The 20,177-nt window shown below is 40.4% G+C and overlaps 1 protein-coding gene across 10 annotated transcripts in view; it reads right to left on the bottom strand.

Moving 5' to 3' along the window:
- SPTAN1 (spectrin alpha, non-erythrocytic 1) overlaps window positions 1-20,177 on the bottom strand; it is a 51,473-nt gene that overhangs the window by 9,126 nt on the left and 22,170 nt on the right. For 5 of the 10 annotated variants that reach the window (XM_051636326.1, XM_051636331.1, XM_051636327.1 and 2 more), the window contains exons 19-45: window positions 19,287-19,504; window positions 18,456-18,548; window positions 17,955-18,089; window positions 17,375-17,523; window positions 16,001-16,060; window positions 13,554-13,752; window positions 12,744-12,848; window positions 11,600-11,623; window positions 11,164-11,199; window positions 9,281-9,328; window positions 8,635-8,726; window positions 8,116-8,260; window positions 7,822-8,003; window positions 7,547-7,646; window positions 7,217-7,414; window positions 6,952-7,098; window positions 6,519-6,622; window positions 6,219-6,381; window positions 5,733-5,747; window positions 3,884-4,015; window positions 3,409-3,546; window positions 2,922-3,026; window positions 2,483-2,691; window positions 1,507-1,627; window positions 1,240-1,361; window positions 567-699; window positions 35-133 (exon numbers count right to left, since the gene is read on the bottom strand). In XM_051636326.1, the coding sequence (XP_051492286.1) occupies window positions 35-133; window positions 567-699; window positions 1,240-1,361; window positions 1,507-1,627; window positions 2,483-2,691; window positions 2,922-3,026; window positions 3,409-3,546; window positions 3,884-4,015; window positions 5,733-5,747; window positions 6,219-6,381; window positions 6,519-6,622; window positions 6,952-7,098; window positions 7,217-7,414; window positions 7,547-7,646; window positions 7,822-8,003; window positions 8,116-8,260; window positions 8,635-8,726; window positions 9,281-9,328; window positions 11,164-11,199; window positions 11,600-11,623; window positions 12,744-12,848; window positions 13,554-13,752; window positions 16,001-16,060; window positions 17,375-17,523; window positions 17,955-18,089; window positions 18,456-18,548; window positions 19,287-19,504 (3,272 nt within the window). The remainder of the gene's footprint in view (window positions 1-34; window positions 134-566; window positions 700-1,239; window positions 1,362-1,506; window positions 1,628-2,482; window positions 2,692-2,921; window positions 3,027-3,408; window positions 3,547-3,883; window positions 4,016-5,732; window positions 5,748-6,218; window positions 6,382-6,518; window positions 6,623-6,951; window positions 7,099-7,216; window positions 7,415-7,546; window positions 7,647-7,821; window positions 8,004-8,115; window positions 8,261-8,634; window positions 8,727-9,280; window positions 9,329-11,163; window positions 11,200-11,599; window positions 11,624-12,743; window positions 12,849-13,553; window positions 13,753-16,000; window positions 16,061-17,374; window positions 17,524-17,954; window positions 18,090-18,455; window positions 18,549-19,286; window positions 19,505-20,177) is intronic. The other 5 variants (XM_051636325.1, XM_051636330.1, XM_051636328.1 and 2 more) reach the window with 3 other exon arrangements.

Below are 20,177 nucleotides of genomic sequence, written 5' to 3'. Positions count from 1 at the left end.
GTGGGGCTTTTTTTTCTACCTAGTTTCTGCTCACCTTTTTGATGAGATCCTCCCCGTTAGCACAAACATCGTTCACTCTGTCTTTGTGCACAGTGAAATCAGTCTCAAATGCTTCGTGCTTCTTCAGCAGGCCCTGCAGGCACAAGAGACAGTAACTTGCAAAAATCTTTTCTCACCAGTAATTAAAGAAAATGAAATAATTGATTGTTACAAATCAGCTAGCATAATTATTTTTCTGACAAAAACTATTTCTCTTAGCTGGTTGGCACAACTTGCTATTTCTGTGGATAAAAGGAGACCAATATTCACTTCCAATGTAACTTCAGCCATTTGATTCAACCAGGACTGCCCATCAGAGGGCCAAGGGATGCAAAGCAACACCAAATTTCTACAGGAAATAACATATTTGGGATGTTTTTATAAAATCACTTCCTGTTTTTTACAATGTAAGCCTTCAAAAGGAACCAACAATAATCTCTAAATTGGAAAGACAGTTCAAGAAAAGGTTCATTAAACTCTAACCAACAATAAGGAGACAAGAACAAAGCTGACAAGTTTCTCCATACCTGGATAGCAGCAAGGGTGTCCCCATAATCCTCACTGGCTACCAGCGTCATCTTCTCATTGATCCAGGCTTCTTCTTCCTCAACATTTGCCACAAACTGCTGGTACTCCAGAGACTCCTCCAGACGCTGCCCCCTGTATGGGAAAAGAAAGGGAAATCAGGCCCAGTGTTGCTTTCTGGCTCTTAGATATAAGATGTAACAACAAACTGCAGCACCAGAAAGCAAGAATGTACAGAGACTGAGCCCTAAAGACACCATAATTCACACTCCACTTCTCCAGCAGCAGAAAACACTGTCTACAGCTCTAGTAATTCACTAGAACACAAATCCTGCAGCTACTGAAGGTCTGAAATGACTAATTTTCTCCCAACAGTTTCTATTCAGAAAAACATCCTGGTAGTGGGTAAGACCAGGTCATTTCAGGTCTGTGGTTTCCAACTGGTGCAAGAAAAGGCTAAACACAGCCAAAAAAATATTAGTGTTTCTACTGAGGAACAGTATCACTAAAACTCTTCTCCATGGTCTCCCAGAGCCTGTCATCAGTGATGTAATGTTGTATCACACTACTAATAACCCATACCCTAAAATCCTGAAACTTAGTAAATCTGGTCATTACGAGTCTATGTAACTGTTTTAATTAATATTGGATCTTACAGAACCATGTCTCACACACCTAGCAGCTGCCAGCTGTTTTAACTCTTTCCAGTGATCCACAAACTGAGCCAGTCTCTGCTGTATCTCCTCCTTTCCAATTGTGTTATCATCTGAAAGCTTCTTACCAGTGTCCAGAACACCCTGCAAAGCAGAGAAACACGTAGTTAGTGGCACAGCACGTACATTTATGTGCCCTATTTGGATTCCAGCAAACCTATTACCGGTTTCCGTATTTGTCACCAACAAGGAAGATGTTGGTTACAGAGAATCTGTCAGGGAGAGGTACCTGGATGGCAGGTTCATGGGCAGCTAATTCTGCTTCTAAGCGCTTGTGTTTTTTCCTGAGGTTCTGCACACCTGTGAGGTCTCTGCCATAATCCTCTGAGCTAACCAACAGCTTCTTCTCTCTAAATCCAAGAGAAAAGAGACAAAAGAGAGGTTGAAGATTACTTTTATAGGTCAAACCTGACAAAAGGAAAATAAAATTACAGATCAGGAATTGCTCTGCACAGCACAAGAAGCTTGGATGTAAGAAACTCTGTACATGTCATCAGCAAACAGCAGCTCCTGGCAGCACATTCCAGGTTGTGTGTGGGGGAAAGAAAGAACAAAAGCAACAGAGGACCTGTAATTTCTCTCTGAAGGACAGAGTTTATCTGTCCTGTTTTCTTGCTAAGAAGACAGATCTTTCATATAGTTACCTGCTGGTGTCCAACTTTTTTTTATTTTACAAGCATTAAAAAAAAAAAAAGGGCTCCAGTTTGAACATCAGGGTCACTTCCCTCCTCCCAGATACTGACACCAGTATGGGAAGAGCATTTGATTAATTACTACAGCTGGTTAGAACAAAAAAAAAAAAAAAGTACTTCAAACTGAGAAAGCCAGGAGCTTTCCCAGGAAGATGAGAGTCAAATTTCAGTTCTCTGGTCCAGGTCTGAGCAGCATTACTTTTCCCAGTACAGAACCTTCTTCCTTGGATTTGACCAAAGAAACTGTAGCTAAGCAGCCTCCCCCTGACTTGTGCTGAAGCCAGTTTGAATATTCCTCAAAGAGGGAGAAAAGGGAAGTTCTTGTAGCGACACATCCTTGTGGAAAAGGTGCAACACCACACAACAGACTAGGAATCATAGAATCATTAGGGTTGGAAGGGACCTTAAAGATCATCAAGTTCCAACTCCCCTGCCACAAGCAGGGAACGTTGTTAGCATTCTGGCAGCCAGCACATGCCCCCCCAGCAGAGCCTAGAACTTCCAAATACACACTTGATCCAGGACTCCTCATCATCCATGTCCCGGAAGAACTGGTGCAGGCGGTGGGACTCGTTCAGCTTTGCCCGGCGCGCAGCTGCCATGCTCTTGATCCTCTGGAAACGGCCGTTGATGGTCTCACGTTTGTCCTTGACTTGGGATGTATCAAAAGCACTGCTGGTCATCAGACTGTCAGCCTGGCTGTTCAGGTCCTTCAGACGATCCTGGAAACGTGTTTGGGAGGGGGGAAAAAAGTGTGTGAATTGCTTGGATCTCATCTCTGCGTTTGTTATGTCAGTGTAAAAATCCTTGTCTGGCTGCTTTGCAGAGTCACCATGTTTTATTACAAAAACATGTTTCAACAAGTGTGGGACTGCAGCATGTGCTGAAGTGGGATCTGTGGATTTGCTGATTACTGTGATTTATCTTCCCAAACTGAGAGAGAAAGCAATACCTCGTGAGCAGATATATCAGCTTCCAGTAACTGGTGTTTCTTCAGGAGGTTGTTAACTGATGCCAAGTCCTTCCCATAATCTTCAGATGCCAACAAAGCCTCCACCTGGGGGTAGGAAAGGAAAAAGGAGATAGAGAACAAGCTGCATTTTCACAAAACCCTTGAAATGATACTCTCTTTAAAAAAGCTGTGCAAATCAATGATCTCAATTTTCTACAGTGTGGATAAACCTTTCCCTCGCCACCCGTTTAATGCTCAACAGATTCTATGCAAAACATGATGCTGCTGCTGCTCACATTGTTGTTTATAAATAACATAAAAGCATCCACAAGTTTTTCAGGCATAATGAACATTTTTTAAAAATAAATCCAGACTTGCTCAAAGGTGGACTGTGCTCCACAAAATCTTACATGAGAAAAGGGAATTAAAAGAAAAAAAAATAAGAGAAAAATGAGTCTTTCAAGTAAATAATCCCAATCTTAGTTACCTCTGAAAGCCAGAAATCAAAGTCCTTGATTCCAGTATTGAAATTCTGTTGCTTATTGGCTTCTTTCAGTTTCTGACTCTTCTCTGCTGATTTCTGTACCAGGAATTGCCACTGGTCAGCCAGGGCAGCCAGACGTGCCTGTTATGAAATGGAAAAGATCAAAGCTACAAACTGAAAACATGAGTTCTGATAAACGCAAAACTAGAATATGGTGCAAGTTTGGCTGCTGATTCCAGAGATGCAAAATACACAGTCACTATTTCATGCTGCCCAGCTATAACCCAGTTCAACTTTTCCATCCCAATCACAGGTCCAGAAAACTTCTCACCCTCGAGAACAAAGCAGTCACCCTGATTTCTACTGCGTAGTTACAATAGAAAAGCTGCTATAAAACAAGAATTGTTTTTGAGGGACACTCTTCTCCCCCAGTTCTCCAAACACCTTAAGCAAATCTGCTCAGGCTTGCTGCTCCTACCTTCACAGCATCCTCACTGCCAGCACAGGCTCCTCTTTCAATCAGTGAGTTCCCCATGTCGATGACCCCGCGGATCCGGTCTGCGTTGGCGTGGAGCTCAGCTTCAAAGGCCTGGTGCTTCTGGTGCTTGCTCTGAACACAACAAACCCCAACCTGTTAGAGACTGGACAAAAGGCTCCTGAATTGTTCTCATGGGCCAAGAGGACAGCACAAGTTGTTGGCATGGAGAGGTTTGTATATAGCCTAGTTCTTTCTCTCTGTCAGAATACTTTGTGCTTACTCATAACTCTGAGCAACCCTCAAGCTTTGGCCAAGCAGAACTGGCAGTGAGCTGACAGATGTAGCTCAGGCAACACCTTCTGCATGTTACAGCTGCTCATGCAATGTTCCTTGCATTAAGCTCAGCTGTTACTCAGGTAAAGCTTTCTTATTTTCAATGCCATCAACTTTGAAAAGCAGCAGCACAGCAGATCATCCTGTCTAATCCTACAGGAACTTCACAAATTTCTATTTCCCTTCCTAATCTAAAAGTAATGAGGAGAAATCAAGTGCTACAGATTCTGCTTTCTACACAATTTTAATATTAGTCGAAGTCACACATGGCCACATTATATATTGAAGAATTAACAAACCTCTATAAAAATAATTGGTTTTTTTACAAAGAATTTCTCTGCTGAGTTGAAAGCACCATGAGAACAACAGGAGCCTTGGTGTGGGAGGGAGTCTGCAGTTCTCTCTCATATATACACCATCCATCCACCCACCAGGAAGATAACAATAGCACAAAAAATGACAAGACAGAATTTACAAGTATTAACTGGAAATGCTAGTAACATTGGACATGGGGATACAATGCCCTGAGAGAATGGAATGAAAGGAAATGTTAGATTAAAAATAAAAGATGGAAAATACTGCAGCGCTGGCGTGAGAAATTCTGCATGAACTGCTTTACTTCAGGAACTGCTCATCCTGAATGCTGGGATTCTAAACTTATCCTTCAAAGATAGATTTACCAACATGAACAATTCAATTAAAATGGAATTGCCAATTGCATATCTCCATATAATGACCATGACAACAAATCCCAGAAAAATTTTTCGTTTAATATAAAATTCAAATTTCTTCAACTAAAAAAAAAATAATAATAAATTAATGTACCACAGCCTAAAGTGACAAACAACAAATCTTTTCATTCTTACTCTAGCTAGCTTTCCCTTTCTTTGTCTTCTCTTTCCATATATCCTCATTTTACTCCACTTCTTGGAGTCTTAGAAGTCCTGCCAGCTTTCCATCTGGTACGTATCTTTTTCTGGAGTGCTCCTTTTACATTTGCTCCCTCCTCTGCTGCTGCTGCAAGAACTGAGCCATCTAGCTCTGTCATTTTATTGAATCCTCCATCTCCAGCATTTGGTTCCACAAGCACAAGCTCACAGAGCTGCGACCCTGTCGTGTGTTCAATCCTCACTGCTGAAGATCCACACAGAAGGATGACAGGCCCAATTGCCAAAACCCATTTTTTCCACAGAAACCCATTTTTTTTCCATGGACTAACTCCTAAAAAACCCCAAAACTACATCACTAACGCACCACAAATCAAACAGATCATGCAGAACACCTGCAAAATTAATAGGTAAGAATAAATGATGCTGGATAGGCATGAACAAAAAAAGCCACACCCGTAACGTGAAGATCAACAGCTGTACCTGGATGTAGGTCAAGAACTAATAGAAAACAAAGAGATTGCATGAGCTGATGGATGGAGCCACAGACTGCAACCAGACCTTGTGCTCACACAGAAGCTATACAAAGGAAACAAATTCACATACCAGGGCTAGTCCAAACTACTTACCAGCAGTTTGGAAAGCTATAAAACAGATTGAGAGAAGTAGTTCAGTGCATTCATACTACTTCACAAACCAGTATTAAAACATAAGAGGTAACTTTAATTCATTATTCCTTAATATTGAAAAATAAATGAGACTTCACATTTTAGAACATATGACAGAGATGTGACCCAAGAACTCCATATCCTTATTTTATTATCTAAATGCTGGGAGAAGGACAGAATAGCTACTCAGTGGTTTCTTCAGGAAACTTGGTGGTGCAGATCCCACATCTCTTATTAATTATATGCATCAATAATTACCAAGTGAGTTCTATTTTGGGTCTCCTTTCATGCATAATGTAACTTCCATTTTCTCCTTGTTAAAGGGAGAACATGTCCAACATGGTATATTAGTCTGCTATCACTGAACAAGAATTCCTGAGCATATTTTTTCAAACCAGAATTTGAAAAGCTTAAAATTTGGAGTTTTCAGCTGAGAATCATATTCACCTGGATATTTGTGGGATCCTTGTATGACTCATCACTTGCAGTCTGGAGCTTTTCACTGATCCAAGCTTCTATTTCATCCACATCCCGACTGAACTGCTGGAGTGTCTGAGACTCTCCCAACTTCGACCTCTTTTCAATCATTTGAGCTTTCAGACGAAGCCACCTGCATGCAATTCAGGACTTGTTGAATGAAAAGCTGGGACACCAGACACCATCCCTCATAACAGCTACAGGATGTTGTTGCCAGAGAGCATTTCCCTTTCAGTCAGTGTCTGCATCCCATCTCAGGGCAAAACTCACCTATCCAGAACCTCATTCCTTCTGGTTGCAATGACTCCTTTGGCATAATGATCAGCAGATATCAACTGGTCAGCAAAAGACTGTAAGACAGCAATTTTCTCTTCCTGTTAAAAACAGAAGTCATAAATTAGGACTGTGCCTCCTTAAAGTCAAATGATGAGCAGGGTCTGGAATGCAGAAAGACTTTTTTTCTTTTCTTCTTTAAATAAACATGATTGTAAATGTGACTCTACAAAGGAAGTCCATCTTCTACAGGACTGAAGAGTTCAATTTCAGAACATCTTTCACCTGTTGCATGTAGGAAAAAATGATCTTTTGGACTGTAAGCTCCAGCACTATGATCTCAATAAAAGCAGGTGGCTTTCTGTGACAAGAAACTGAAAAGACACCTTTTCCTGTTGTAAAAAGCAAAGCAAAAAGCAACACTCCTCACCTGGACATTGATTGCCTTATCAAAATCTTCATGTTTCTTGATGAGTGCCTCCACACTGTCCAAGGAGTCTCCTTTATCTTCTGTATTCAGGAAGGCCTCTCGGGCAGCCATCCAGTTCTCGGCTTGTTCACAGTCCCGATGAAACAGCTAGAGAGAAAAAAACTCCAGAGCATGAGAAAGACAGACAAGAGCACCACTTTGGTTTGGTTTGTTGTTTTTTTTTTTCATGAAAAGAGGAATTATTTTTAAAAAAGCAGCAGAGTACCTGTAGTTCTAGGCACTGGTCTAGCATCATCCTGCGCTGGACCCAGGCCTTCTCCAGGTCTGTCCTTTCCTGATCTAGAATATCCAGTTTCTCCTTGATCTCTGGGCTGGCATAATGTCCATGAGCCAGAAGTTGTTGTCCAAACTGTTCAAAGGCCTGAAAAGTGCCAGCCCTTGCATCTATTTCAGTGCGGTGCTCCTGCAAGGCACAGAGGGTGTTGTTAAATAGATGGCAGAGCTGGAACTGATCTATTTTTGGAACTCTAAATGGGAAGTGTCACAAAAAGAAACATTTGTTGATGTTTATTATGCACATTTATCTTGCACATACCTGGTGTCTTTCCAATAAAGCTTCAGCTCCAGTCACATCCTTTGCAAGTTCATCTGAGGAGACCAGGCCCCGGATTCCATTGATCCAAGACATAAGGTCCCTGTGAACACACATCAATAGAGATTTTTTTCCCCCTCTTTCCCTTGAAATAAGTCAGAACAAGAAAAACAGTCTTTTTTTGAACCCTCCCCAGAAGTTTTCCTGTGGGAACAATAAGCCATGTATACTTGATTAACAATACACCAAGCAGGGGGGAAGTGGGGTGGCATCTCTACCTGAAGTCACTGAGGAAACGCTGCAGGTCGTGAGAATCCCCAAGCTTCTCTTTGCGCTGGTCAGCACGTTTTCCCAGACTATTCCAAGCCTGATTCAACTCGGTACATTTTTCCTGGAGATCTTCAGCAGCTTCTGGATGTGACTGGATCAGACGCTGGGCAGTTTCACCGAGAGAATTGACCTAAAGAGGAAGGGAAAGCAACACAATGAAGGAAAAAAAAAAACATCTATAGCTCAGTCATGGCTGCTAGAGGAGAGGAAAGCTTCTGGGTTTGTCCTTCTCACAACCTCACCTTGTCTCCAAGAGCTGCCAAGTCTCTCTCAAAGCCTTCGTGCTTGCGCTGCAGAGCCTGCACACTGGCCAAGTCATGCCCATAGTTGTCTGTATTTAATGCTTGATTCTTCTCCTCTATCCATTCTTTGGTTTCATCAGCATCTCTGAGTGGAGGGGAGGCAAAAAGAGAATTAAAATGGAGGTCATGCTGGGTGCTACCCAGGTCACCAACTTCCTGAGAAGCTCACATAGTTGATTGTTCTATGAAATTATTTCCCAAGATGACACAAGCAAACTTTGGCAAAATAGGGTAGTACTCCAGACCTCCTGAGCATGCAGTAATTCCATGCTTTCATGTTAACAAGTCTTTCCTTTTCTAGGAATAATATAAAGAATTCTCGTTGGACCAGTTAACTTCCACTGAACAAGCTGGGGGTTGAAATATGATCAGTTTAGAACAGGTCCCACCATGTTTTACAACTCCTAACAGACCCAGCATTTTACTGAATGAAGAACAAATATGATACCAACACCTCACCTGTGGAATCTCTGGACTTCATGGGCACTGCCCAGGAGCTGGCTCCTCTCCTCTGCCAGCTGCTGCAGGGCTCTCCAGCGCTCGTTCAGCTCCTGCAAGGAAAAAACCCTCTGATACTGCAGAGCACAGATTGGAGCAGTGCTGTTTACACATGAAACTCTCCTGCTGGACTCAAGGAAGCTTTAGGACATTAAGCATAAAACTTAGGCATCCAGGAACGTTTTGGTCACTTTAACTGCACCTTCTTCCTTTTGCTGACATTGGCAGACATGCCAGTAACCCCATCTCATCTCCATTGCATCAAGGGGCCTGATGAGAACACTGACAGCAATGCTGGGAGATTGCCTGAAATAGTTACACTTCTTTCTTCTACAGGTTAAGGTTATATATTCTGTTTAATCCCAGAAGAATGCACAAATCCAAGTAGCCTAGTTAAATAAAATACTTTTAAATGTTTCTCCCAGGATTTAACAACAAATTAATTTATGTGTAGAATAAGATAATGATGTAACCTGATGTCAATGCTTCTTTCAGTAAGTTCACTCAAAAAGGTTTATGAAGAGTAATGAAAGACAAAGACTGTGGAAAGGGAGGGCAAAAAACATTCTCAGCCTTAAAATCAGCTCAGAAAAAGTTGTATTATTACCTTAATTGAGTTAAAGGTTGCCACTGTGTGTACCATCATACGTGCAGACTGTATGGAAAGGCAGAAATAAGAAAATGTAGCATTAAAGTCACTTCTAACCATTCAGAGCAAAATCAGACTGCAAGAAAACTCCCAAAGAATCCATCCTGACTTGGCCTTGGTCAGAAATACAGACTCCACAAAATACAACTGTACAGGAGTTACATGTTATGAAGAAGAGGAAGGAAGAAACAAAGACCCCAGGTTTCAAAGGTTTCAATGAAAACTGTGGAATACATTAACTTCTGTGTGTTTCTTTAGAACAGTCTTTTGAATACACTGGCTGTTGAAGATGAAAGAGAGAAGCAAACAATGAGAAAAATCAATGCAAGTAAATTTTAAAAGACTAAGAATAATTAGTTGCAATACCCAAGATATTGTAGATCAGAGTAAGAATAGTTAGAAACTTACAAGTAAGTACTATAATCCCATTAGTGGAAATTGACACAAACAATAATAGTCTTAATAGGGACAGAAAAGAGACATTTTAAAGGCAGCATTCTGTAAGTAATTAAAAAAAACCCAAACCCTTAGCCAGAGGGGAAAAATAAATAAATTTAAAAATCCCCCAAATCCTTTAACTCTTGGTTGAGTTTTTGGCAAAATCAGCTCAGCAGTTAGTTCAGATATTTCTAGATAATCATCAACATTGGTGAAGGTTAATTAGAAATATGATTACCAATTCTCTCCAATATGCAATTACTTTTCTGACAATGATGGATTACTTGCAAAATTCATCCCTTTGCAGATATGCACAGAGAAGAGCTTATGGTTTTCTAAGCTGCTATGAGACTGTTAAGATGCACTGCACATGGTACCATCTGTGCAAAAAACGTTTTTTCAAAACCCACCAATTGTTGTTGGCATGGCTGCATTTCCTACAGTGCAGCCAGTATGTTTCATAATTACCTGTTTTTCCCATATTCATATAGCTTAAAAGATGTACAAGCAGCTTTAAGTCTAAGAGGGTGGATGCAAGACATGAAACACAGAGGAGAGCACAATGCTGGCTCATGTCAGAAATATTTAAGGTATTTTTGTGCATCAGCAAGTGACAGCTACTCCATTGTAAGCCTCTACTGACTGGGGAAAGGCTGCCTCTAACTAGAGTGAAAAATGAGTTAGAGATAAATAATGGCTGACAAAGATTCTGCTGTCCACATACAACACAGTCCTTACTAAGCAAATATTCCCATAAATGGCTTTGACTTTTAGGAATAAAAAGGTTTCTTTCTATAAAAAGAACACCAAAAAAGAACTCAGGTTAAGTGAACAAGGACTATTTTGCATCTAGTGGCCATGTGATACCTACAAATATTGGTATAAAATTGCCATGACTTAATAGTACAAACTCAAAACAAAGTGGATTTTCACAGCAGAGGTAAATAATGGGCTGTCAGCAATTTCTATGGCCAGAGCAATTCTGTTGGAAGCAGATCTCAGCTACTCTCACTATCATACCTGCAAACAGAGAGCTGACACTTGGCTTTGCCTAAATGGCTTTTATTTTTAAAGCAAAGAGTAGCACCTGTAGGATACCTTTATATATCAAATCTGTATGCAAGTACCTGAATTCCTGCTGAAAGCTCAACCAATTTTTGTAACATGCTTGTTGAAAAAACAGGCAAAGTGAAATGGAAGTCACTGTCCCTAAATCCATGTCAATTCAAACACCTGCTGAGACTACACCACTGTTAAAACCACTTTGTCAACAGTCCTTAAAAAAAGGGGAGGCATAGAAATAAAAGCAAAGAGGGGATATAAGAAGCTGCAAGGTGTAAGAAAGATAATGTGCTGTAGTTGTTTTACTTCCCTGTTGTGTGCTGCTAAGCAATGACACCTACCTTCCAAGGAGAGGCTGTCTTAGAATCAGTTTCATCCTGTTTGAAAATGTAAAGAAACAGCTTTAAATAGGAAGCAAGATCTAAAACTACCAGAACACACTGAAAATCTTTCAGAGTTCTCCCCAGAGTGGAGTGCACTGCACAGAGTGCACTCTCTGAACTACTTGCACAGAGTCCTCCATGCTCAATTCTTAGCAGAAATCTTCCATTTTTACAAGCAAGTATTTCTGTCAATTGAGTTATTCTGGCCCATATTGATTTGTCATGGGCGATAAGACACCAGGAAATAAAGGGATCAAAGATAATCTTTTGATGTCCATTCAAAGTCATTATCAAGTTCCTTAATGGAAATGGACTACACAGTTATGGCTGAACTTGTATTTGCACATCCCAAACCTGTTACAATTGCCACACGACCTCAGAAACCAACACGTACCCTGGGCATCATCCCGTAGACTTCCTGCAACGGAAAAAGGACAAGGAGAAACAACTTTTTATTTTCTAATAGAAGGGAAGTTTTTGAGAACATTTCTTCTGCCAAGGGGGTTAAGAGCATCTCATGAAGCCCAACAGTGCTCACACAACCTACACCTTTAGCAAAAATGGGAGCTTGAGTACTCAACCACCCACTGAAACACTTCAACTCAGAAAATAAACAAGCTGCTTCAATATTCTGTTGGCATCAGGTAGAATTAGCTACAGAAATAACACAAGTATGTGAAAAGCTGTTGGGGGGGAAGAAAAAGGGGTATTAAAAAAACCCCAAAAACTAAAAAATAAAATAAAAAAAAAATCCACCAGAAAACCCACAAAACCCTCCACTGTTAGTTGGGCTCTATTTTATGTCTCTTTTCCTCTAGCATTCCTCACCATTTTTCTTGCAAATAGATGAAGGATGAATTTCAAATTGATATGAAGCAAAGCTAATGCATGGATACTCCATGACTTTAATATTCATAGAATCATAGAATCATAGAATCATAGAATCTTAGGGGTTGGAAGGGACCTCGAAAGATCATCTAGTCCAACCCCCCCTGCTAGAGCAGGGTCACCTAGAGCACATCACACAAGAACGCATCCAGGTGGGTTTTGAATGTCTCCAGTGAAGGAGACTCCACAACCTCCCTGGGCAGCCTGTTCCAGTGCTCTGTCACTCTCACAGTAAAAAAAATTTTTCGTATATTCACCTTGAACCTCCTATGCTCCAATTTCCACCCATTACCCCTTGTCCTATCACTCGTCATCACTGAGAAAAGCCTAACTCCATCTCCCTGACACTCACCCCTTACGTATTTGTAAACATTAATGAGGTATGAAAGAATTAAAGAATTTCCATTCTTAAAAAAAGCTCTAATGGTGCAATTTACTGCTGCACTATTTAAGAATATACAGTTTAAAGGTTGCCCTTGTGATGGCCACACCAGAGAACAGGAGTTAAGTATTTCTGGTTAGAATACCAATTATTAATAGCAAAAATGAACAGCTAGAACCTTGCAACGACACACAAAGCAGAAAACAGACAAAACAAAGGAAGAAAGTCTTTTGCTTCTCAAGAGGACAAAGTCAGAAAAAAAGTGGACCTGTTGCTGCACTGCTTGAACTTCATCTGCTATCAGCCTGTCTGACTCCAGGTCCTTTGCAACCTTGTTTATGTCCTTCAGACGTGACTCGTTTGCTTTTAAATCCTGCACAGAACAGTAAAAATATCACAGCATTAACATTCACACCAGGAAAACTTGTGGAACAAGATGGAACACATGCAAGGAAAAAAAAAAAAAATCAGTATTGCAAATATTGGGAGAAAAAAAACACCATAAAAGTCTACCAGCATTCTGAAGAAGAGACTTATTTTTTTTGTATCTTCGGAAAAACTCTACAGGTGGAAACTAAAATGCATCTTTCCTTTTAACAAACAGGGAGAGGAAAAGGGATGTGCCTTACACAGAGTGAAATTCCTCCAAAGCTTGGCAAGTTCTATGTTTGAATGTGCTGAAAGACAGTTTTGGTTCTCTGAGAGCTGAGAAGTGTGTAGCAACCTGAATCAAACTGAAGACTTTTGCATGTGGGATTCTCTCTATCCTCACTAAACAACAAAAAAAACATGTATCATAGAATCACAGAATGGTTTGGGTTGGAAGGGACCTTAAAGATCATCTAGTTCCAACCCCCTGCATGGGCAGGGACACCTCCCACTAGACCAGGTTGCTCAGAGCCCCAGTCCAAGCTGGCCTGGAACACTCTCAGGGATGGGGCTTCAATATACCTTTTTTATTTCCCATCAAAGTTTTTTCCTTCTCAACTATGCTCAGCTATGAAAAATTATCACATATGAACAGAAAGCCTGAGGAGAGATCAAAATCAACACACACATTATGCAGCTTACAACATACCTTCTGAAAATCATCAAATTTCTTCTGTAGCACCTCCACCTGCTCCAGATCAGCACCCACTTCCTCATTGGTGAGTGCAGCTTCCTTCTCATTGATCCACTGCTGAAGTTCATTAGCTTCACGGAAGAGCATGAATTTCTTGCAGCTCTTTTCCAACATGCCTTTACGTTTTTCTCCCAGCTCAAGAAGAGAGTGATACCTGGAACAAGCAGGGAAGAAAAGCAAGAGACAGTCAGCTTGACCTGAGCAGAGTCACAGTCATTTACCAAGTACTGGTACCACCAAAGAGGTGGGAAAGCCCTGTGGTCTACAGACTGTTCTGCTACAAAGTGATCTACTTGTACCCAACCAGGTCAATGCACACAGCACCTGTTTCTCCTCTAGATGGACGTGCACACCAAGATGAGATCTCCCACATGCAACACTCCACTGGCCAAATGCAAACCCCAGTCACAGCTTAGGTCAAGATAGGCTCTTAAGCTACAGCAGCACTGCAGGAATGACTCCATGAGTCCACAGGGTCTCACTTTCTGAGAAGTATTTTCCTGGAGTACATGAAGTTTGCCATCAATTCCCCCTAGCCTCCCAGCTATTGCACATAAATGTCTTACCTGGCCATCATTCAGTGCAAAATCTGATCAATGTTAAAAAAAAAAAAAAGGTGAAAGGTGTAATTTCTTTGATAACACAACTATATTCAACTGGGAAATCCAGGAAACTCGTTTCACACACACTGTTCTTGTATCTGTGGAATTCCCAACATCATCAGTGAAATTGCTCCTCATTTACATTAGAATAAAGGCCCAGTAAAACTTCTAAAATGTTTAATTTTGTTTGAACAGGCAAATAAACCTCCAAAGACCAGCTATTTATGTAAAACCACAAGAAAACTGGTGTCTCCTCTTTGATTCCTGGTAACCAACTACACACAGACAATCCTACAAGATCTTTCCCAAAGTACTGCTGAAAAAAAGCCAATGGAAGTTTTGCAGGCCTGGATACTGAACTACAGATCCCTGTTTCTGAAGAACCTGCATCCAGAAAAGCCACACCCTGAAGACCTATCCTTACTGTTACCCCATTTTAAGTATTCTGGAAGATGAGATATTTCAGCTGCACCTGGATGGGGCTTTTTATATCCTGATGCATATTGCACTGCTACAGTGATCAACTGCAGCAACTGGTTCTCATTATTAAGTGACAAAATACCCATTTTGTTATTAAATCAAGTAATATAACACACTGCTGAGACACCTGCAGGGGCCTCAAGTGGGGAAAGGGCAGCCTCACTGTTTTCATGTCCCACCTTAGAACACACAGGTAAATGATGAGCGATTACACTTCCCAGCTCAAAAAGCTCCATGATGAAGCATTTTCCAAACCAGTAACACAGAGATTACAAAGTCTGTGGAAGAAAATCCTTGATACTGTAATGTCTCTGTATCAAACTGATCATCAACTCCATGGAAGCAGAGTTGTAGTTATTTCCTGTCTATCCTGGTTTAAGGCTGGATAGAAAGGAACTAAGAAACTTTTGTATGAAGTTTTGAACAAAAACATTCTCCCCTCACTTGAATCAGCCACTGCATGCAGGAAAACACAGTTATCGAGCCTGCCCCAGCTGCAGGTGTTTGCCTCTGCATGCAATTGTTAGTATTAAATACTTGTGAAGCTCATAAAGGAGCTGAGGCAAAATTCCTTTAGAAGCTGACCCTCCCTCAAAGCTGCTTTGCAACACTTCAGAACTTATCACTAGTGCTTTCACTTTTGATGCTCAAGAAAGAGATTCTCTCTGAAAAGCCGGTCAAGCACAGCCAATGGACACTGTTGCTTTGCATCTCCCAGCAACTTCCAAGATTACAATGCAAACTTGGTATTTTTTCTAGAAGACACGAACACAAGTTTGAAAATTAAGGTGAATGTTACAATAAAAACCTATGTTACAGATATAATAAAAATCCTGTATAAACAAACTAATGCTTTTTGAATACTCAGGGTGAATGTTACTTTATACAATAAACTCTACCCTTCCCAAACTCTAAGGCAATAATATGTGATATAATACTTAGTGTATATATTTTCTCTACATTTATATGAAGAAATTAATATTTGTACCTGCACCTCAGAAAAGGCAACAGATGCTTTCTAAAGAAAACAGTCTAGATACCACTAAAACCTCATTTGATAAGCAAAATGAGCATAATAGAAACTAACATAAACCAATTTAGCAGCAGAGAGGTGACCAACAAGATAAGCAGCTGGCTGGATAGCTGGCTACAAGGCACACAAGAAACACACACCACAACACTCATCTAAAATAATTCATATGGCAGAAATGGCTTCCTTCATGTCTCTCTGGAGCAGCTTTCCCAAAGAAAGAAACAAAGGGAGAATGAGGAGTGACAGGATGGAGACAGGATGGTTTAGAAAGGGCTAATCCTACTCACAGTTCTTCCACCTGTTTCATACGCAGAGATACACTGCCGACTTCCTTAGTTATGAGAGTCCTGCACAGACAGAGGGAGCACAGCAAATGCATGCAAAAAATTAGTCAGATTAACAAAAATAATGAAAGCAGCAGCTCCATCCATGGGTTGTCTGTGATAGGAGATGGCTTAGGAGTTCACATTTAAATGGAGAAAATTAGGTGTCATTCAGAAGCAAACAAAGCAAATCAGACCAGGAGCACAATTCACACAAGGAAACCTCAGCAGTACAGTTAAGCTCTCTCTATAGGGCCTCCTCATTTCCTGATCCTCGTGCCATTTGGTTGAAAACTAAAGGGTGGTTCCCCCTCCTTGGCTTTAAAATAAGGTTCCAGCTCTTAAAAGCAGCATTCAAACCCACAGAGAAAGTTACACATTATCAGAATCTTGAAAAATGCATCATGATTTTACAGCATCCCTTTTTCTCACAGATACAAGATTTTTTAATTATAATTTTTCATATTTTGTTTTTGTGTGTTTTGTTGTTGTTGTTAATTCTAGAGCTAAAACTAGTAATAATTGTCACTGCAAAAGCTGGTGACTCAAAACAACTGAGTGGGAAGAAACTGTGGTGCAGAATGACAGCATAGCTGTGCAGATGGGAGCATGCATGACACTTTCAGCTTTGGCTTCCAAGTGGCTTGATAAGATGAGCCAAGCAGCTCACAGCTATCACCCCCCGGCCTTGCTTGAACTAATCTGCAACTACCATGTGCTTTACGAGGCCATTATCAAGCACTTTTCTCTATGTGCACTGGCATGTTCCTCTTTTTAAAATAAAAACACAAACGGGGGGGTGGGGCAGGTTTTAGCCCATGTAATGGCAACAAATAATGGCACGTTTCAGGAAAAAAAGTCATGAGCTACAGCTGAAGTAATCACAGCTCTTAAGTTGGTCACATCTACAGAGAGCCCTATACAGGGAGGGTACTGTACTTCACCTAACCAAATTTAAGAAAGCTTTTCAAAACAGATTATACATTAAGAAGTGACAACTACAAATACAAGAGCTGTTTAGGACAGATATAAAACTCACAAACAGGTTTAAGTTGTTAGGTAAAACAACAAAAGGAACACATAAAATACTGAAATCAGACAGCAAGTTGAGCTCTAGTGTAATGAGTTTTACAGTAATGGGAAAAGCAACTAGAAAATCTAGAATAAGTAGGGACAAATCAATATTGTTGTTTGTCCCTGGTAAAGAAGCCCCTTGTTTTGCTCCAATTAATGAGTCCTGAGTGTAAGAGGCATTAACCTAAACTTCTGGCATATGTGAGGCAAAGGCCAAGCCAGCAAATGCTGGATGGGTGTCATCTCTCTTCAGTTAGATCTTACTGGTTGTCAATCTGCTCCTGTCGCAGTGCGATGCTGCCTTGTTCTTCCAGGAGGTTCTCTCGGGATGCAGACTGGGCAGGATCAAGTTTTTTCACATAGGCAGCTGGGACAAAGCCCTGACGATCATTAACTTCAACTTTCCACCAGTCCTGGAGGGGGGAAATAACAAAAAAGCAACCCCTGTGAGGCAAGCAGAAAGTCTGCTGAGCAACTGAAAGCTGCAAATTAGAGGCTTCTATTAACACAAGAAGACTGGTGGCTTTTTTAATGGAGATGATTATAAACACATTGTCTCTTCAAGACATCTAAGTCTCACTTCCACTTCTGCCCTTGTCTTTGGTAAAAAATTGCTCAACAGGAGGGAAATGAGTTTTGTCACAGACACCTGCCCTATAGCATATATTGTTCATCTGACATAGAAAAGTTGGCAGCTATAGAGGAGTCATGAGAATGAGCTGAAGAGCTGTGCTAAAGTGCTGAATGGGAAAACAGAGTAAATATGCAAATGCTTAAACTTCTTTGAAAGCTCTTTAAAAAAAAAAGAAAAAGGAAAAAAAAGTAACAGCTCCACAGAACATACCTTGTTGGTGCTGTTGAGTAAGGTGAGAATATCTCCCTTTTTCATAGTCACCTCCCGGGGACTCTTCTCCTGGTAATCATAGAGTGCCAGAACAAGCTCCTTCCCAGTTTCATCATCTGTGGGAGCAACTTGTTGCTAACAAAAAGGGAACACAAGAAAAATTAGTTGTTCCATGTTTATTTCAACCAATGTAGATGTCTTAAAAAAAAATACTTCAGCCTTAGCTAAAGCTACTGTAGTGCTTTGAAACTGTTCTTGTTGAAACAAATGTAATGCAGACAGACTTATTTTAGGGGCTGTCAAGTTTCAGACATTGAAAACCACCACACGATCATGTTCTCTTCCACAGCAACACACCTGTTTTCATTATAAAAACAGACTGCTATATTTTTAGGAAAAAATCAACTAGTGTCTGCAATAAGTTCTCAAAAACAAGTGTTATTAAACTTTGCCTTCTGCTGACCCAAGAATTTTACCAACACAATCAGAATCTTCCCTTACCCTGCAAGACTGGGCCTGTTCCCTCAGTGCCTGGATGCTGCTGCCATAAGCAGAAAGATCAGACATCAAAGCTTCATGTTTCTTCAGAAGAGCCTGAAAGCAAATAATAAAACCAACATGTACACCTAGCCATTTTCCAAGTGCTGCTCTGCTTAAAATACATACTTTGGCTCCATACAGAGGGAATGTGGGTTTTTCAGAGCTGCCAGTCTTGTGACTCTCATGAGAATAACTACTTCTATTTATTCACTGGCTAGATAGTCCAAATGCTTCTGGCACTTTTATTCTACCTTATCTCAAACATTCTTTTGTTCTGACCAGAAGTACCACATATCACTCTGGAAATAGAGTTAAGTTTGAAAGGATGCCTTTAAAGTGCACTTCATTTTGATGAGAGGTCAGTGAACAGTGTCTGGGATGTGGTGTTTGATCACAGAATGATACTAGTAAAAGAACTCTAGACAAAAAAATTACTTCCAGACCAATGAACTGGTAAAAATCAGATACATAATGAAATGCAACATCACACGAGGAATTTGCTGATATTAGTCTCATTATACTTTACAAAAAAACCCAAAACATACAAAAGAATGAATAGAAAGTTTCCTCCCAATTGGTTTAATACACTGAAAAGCAAAATTTGATGTGCAACTATAACTAAGTCACAGGAAGAACTGTCATCTTTTGACTCAGAGCCAGAATTCAGCTTCATGCAAGAATCTTCTGCCCTTTTTGTTAGAAATCCTGAAATTAGCAGAGCTCCTTATTTTTTAAAGACTCGACAAATCCTCACCGTGTTTATTCAAAACTGATTCAAACAATCTCAAATACCTCAGCAGAGTCTTCATCTTTTCCATAGTCTGTGCTGCCCACAATGGGCTCCTTTTCCCTCATCCAGGATTCTGCCTCATTAGCATCAGCAAAGTACTGCTGAGCTTGCAGGGAATCCTCGAGGTCCTGTCGACGCTGAGATGCTTTAGCTTTCAGAGAGTCCCATTTTTGGTTTAGCTCATTCAGTTTGATTTTCACATCCTCAGCTGCAAAATGTCCTAGGTAAGAGGAAAGGGAACTGAAGGACTGAAGGAGACATAAAAAATGCACACTAATAGATTACTTGTACTTCTTGCAAGTCACAGAAAATGAACCTGTTTACACCTATATAGCCTATTCTGACTAGAATAATGAACATGTAACTCAGCTTGTCCTTTTGCCTCATAATGGGAAATGCTGTACCTGTCAGTCAAACTGTCCTAGAAATATTTGAATCATTAAGAACTAAAACAAACCACATCATAACATTTCTTCTCAATAATGAAACAGGAAAGATCATATCTTTCAAGAGTTTTGACAAGAGACAAATATTCTTTCCAACATGCATTCAAATCCTGGAATCAGGGAATTTTTTTTTTAGAACTCTAGTATTAAGAACATACAATCAGAAATAAAGATGCTACTTATTTAAAAGCAGGAATGACTTGTCTTTGTGGAGCATTATCTCTTACATCATGATTATGTATCTGAAATATAAGCCTTTGATAGCTTTAAAAATGGAGACTAAAGTGTCATAGGCACAAAGCTGCTGACTGTAGGGCTTATACGTTTGTCAAAAGAAGGTGAAAGACATGTGAAAATCATGACAGGTTCCCATCAAAGAATCGAGAATAAATGACCAGAAGTCCATCCTGCCAGCAAGTGGTACCTGTCTATGGCCTGGATAAAAAC

The sequence above is a fragment of the Apus apus genome, chromosome 19 (genome assembly GCF_020740795.1).
Source record: "Apus apus isolate bApuApu2 chromosome 19, bApuApu2.pri.cur, whole genome shotgun sequence".
NCBI lineage: Eukaryota > Metazoa > Chordata > Aves > Apodiformes > Apodidae > Apus > Apus apus.
This window is presented reverse-complemented; position numbering and strand designations above follow the sequence as displayed.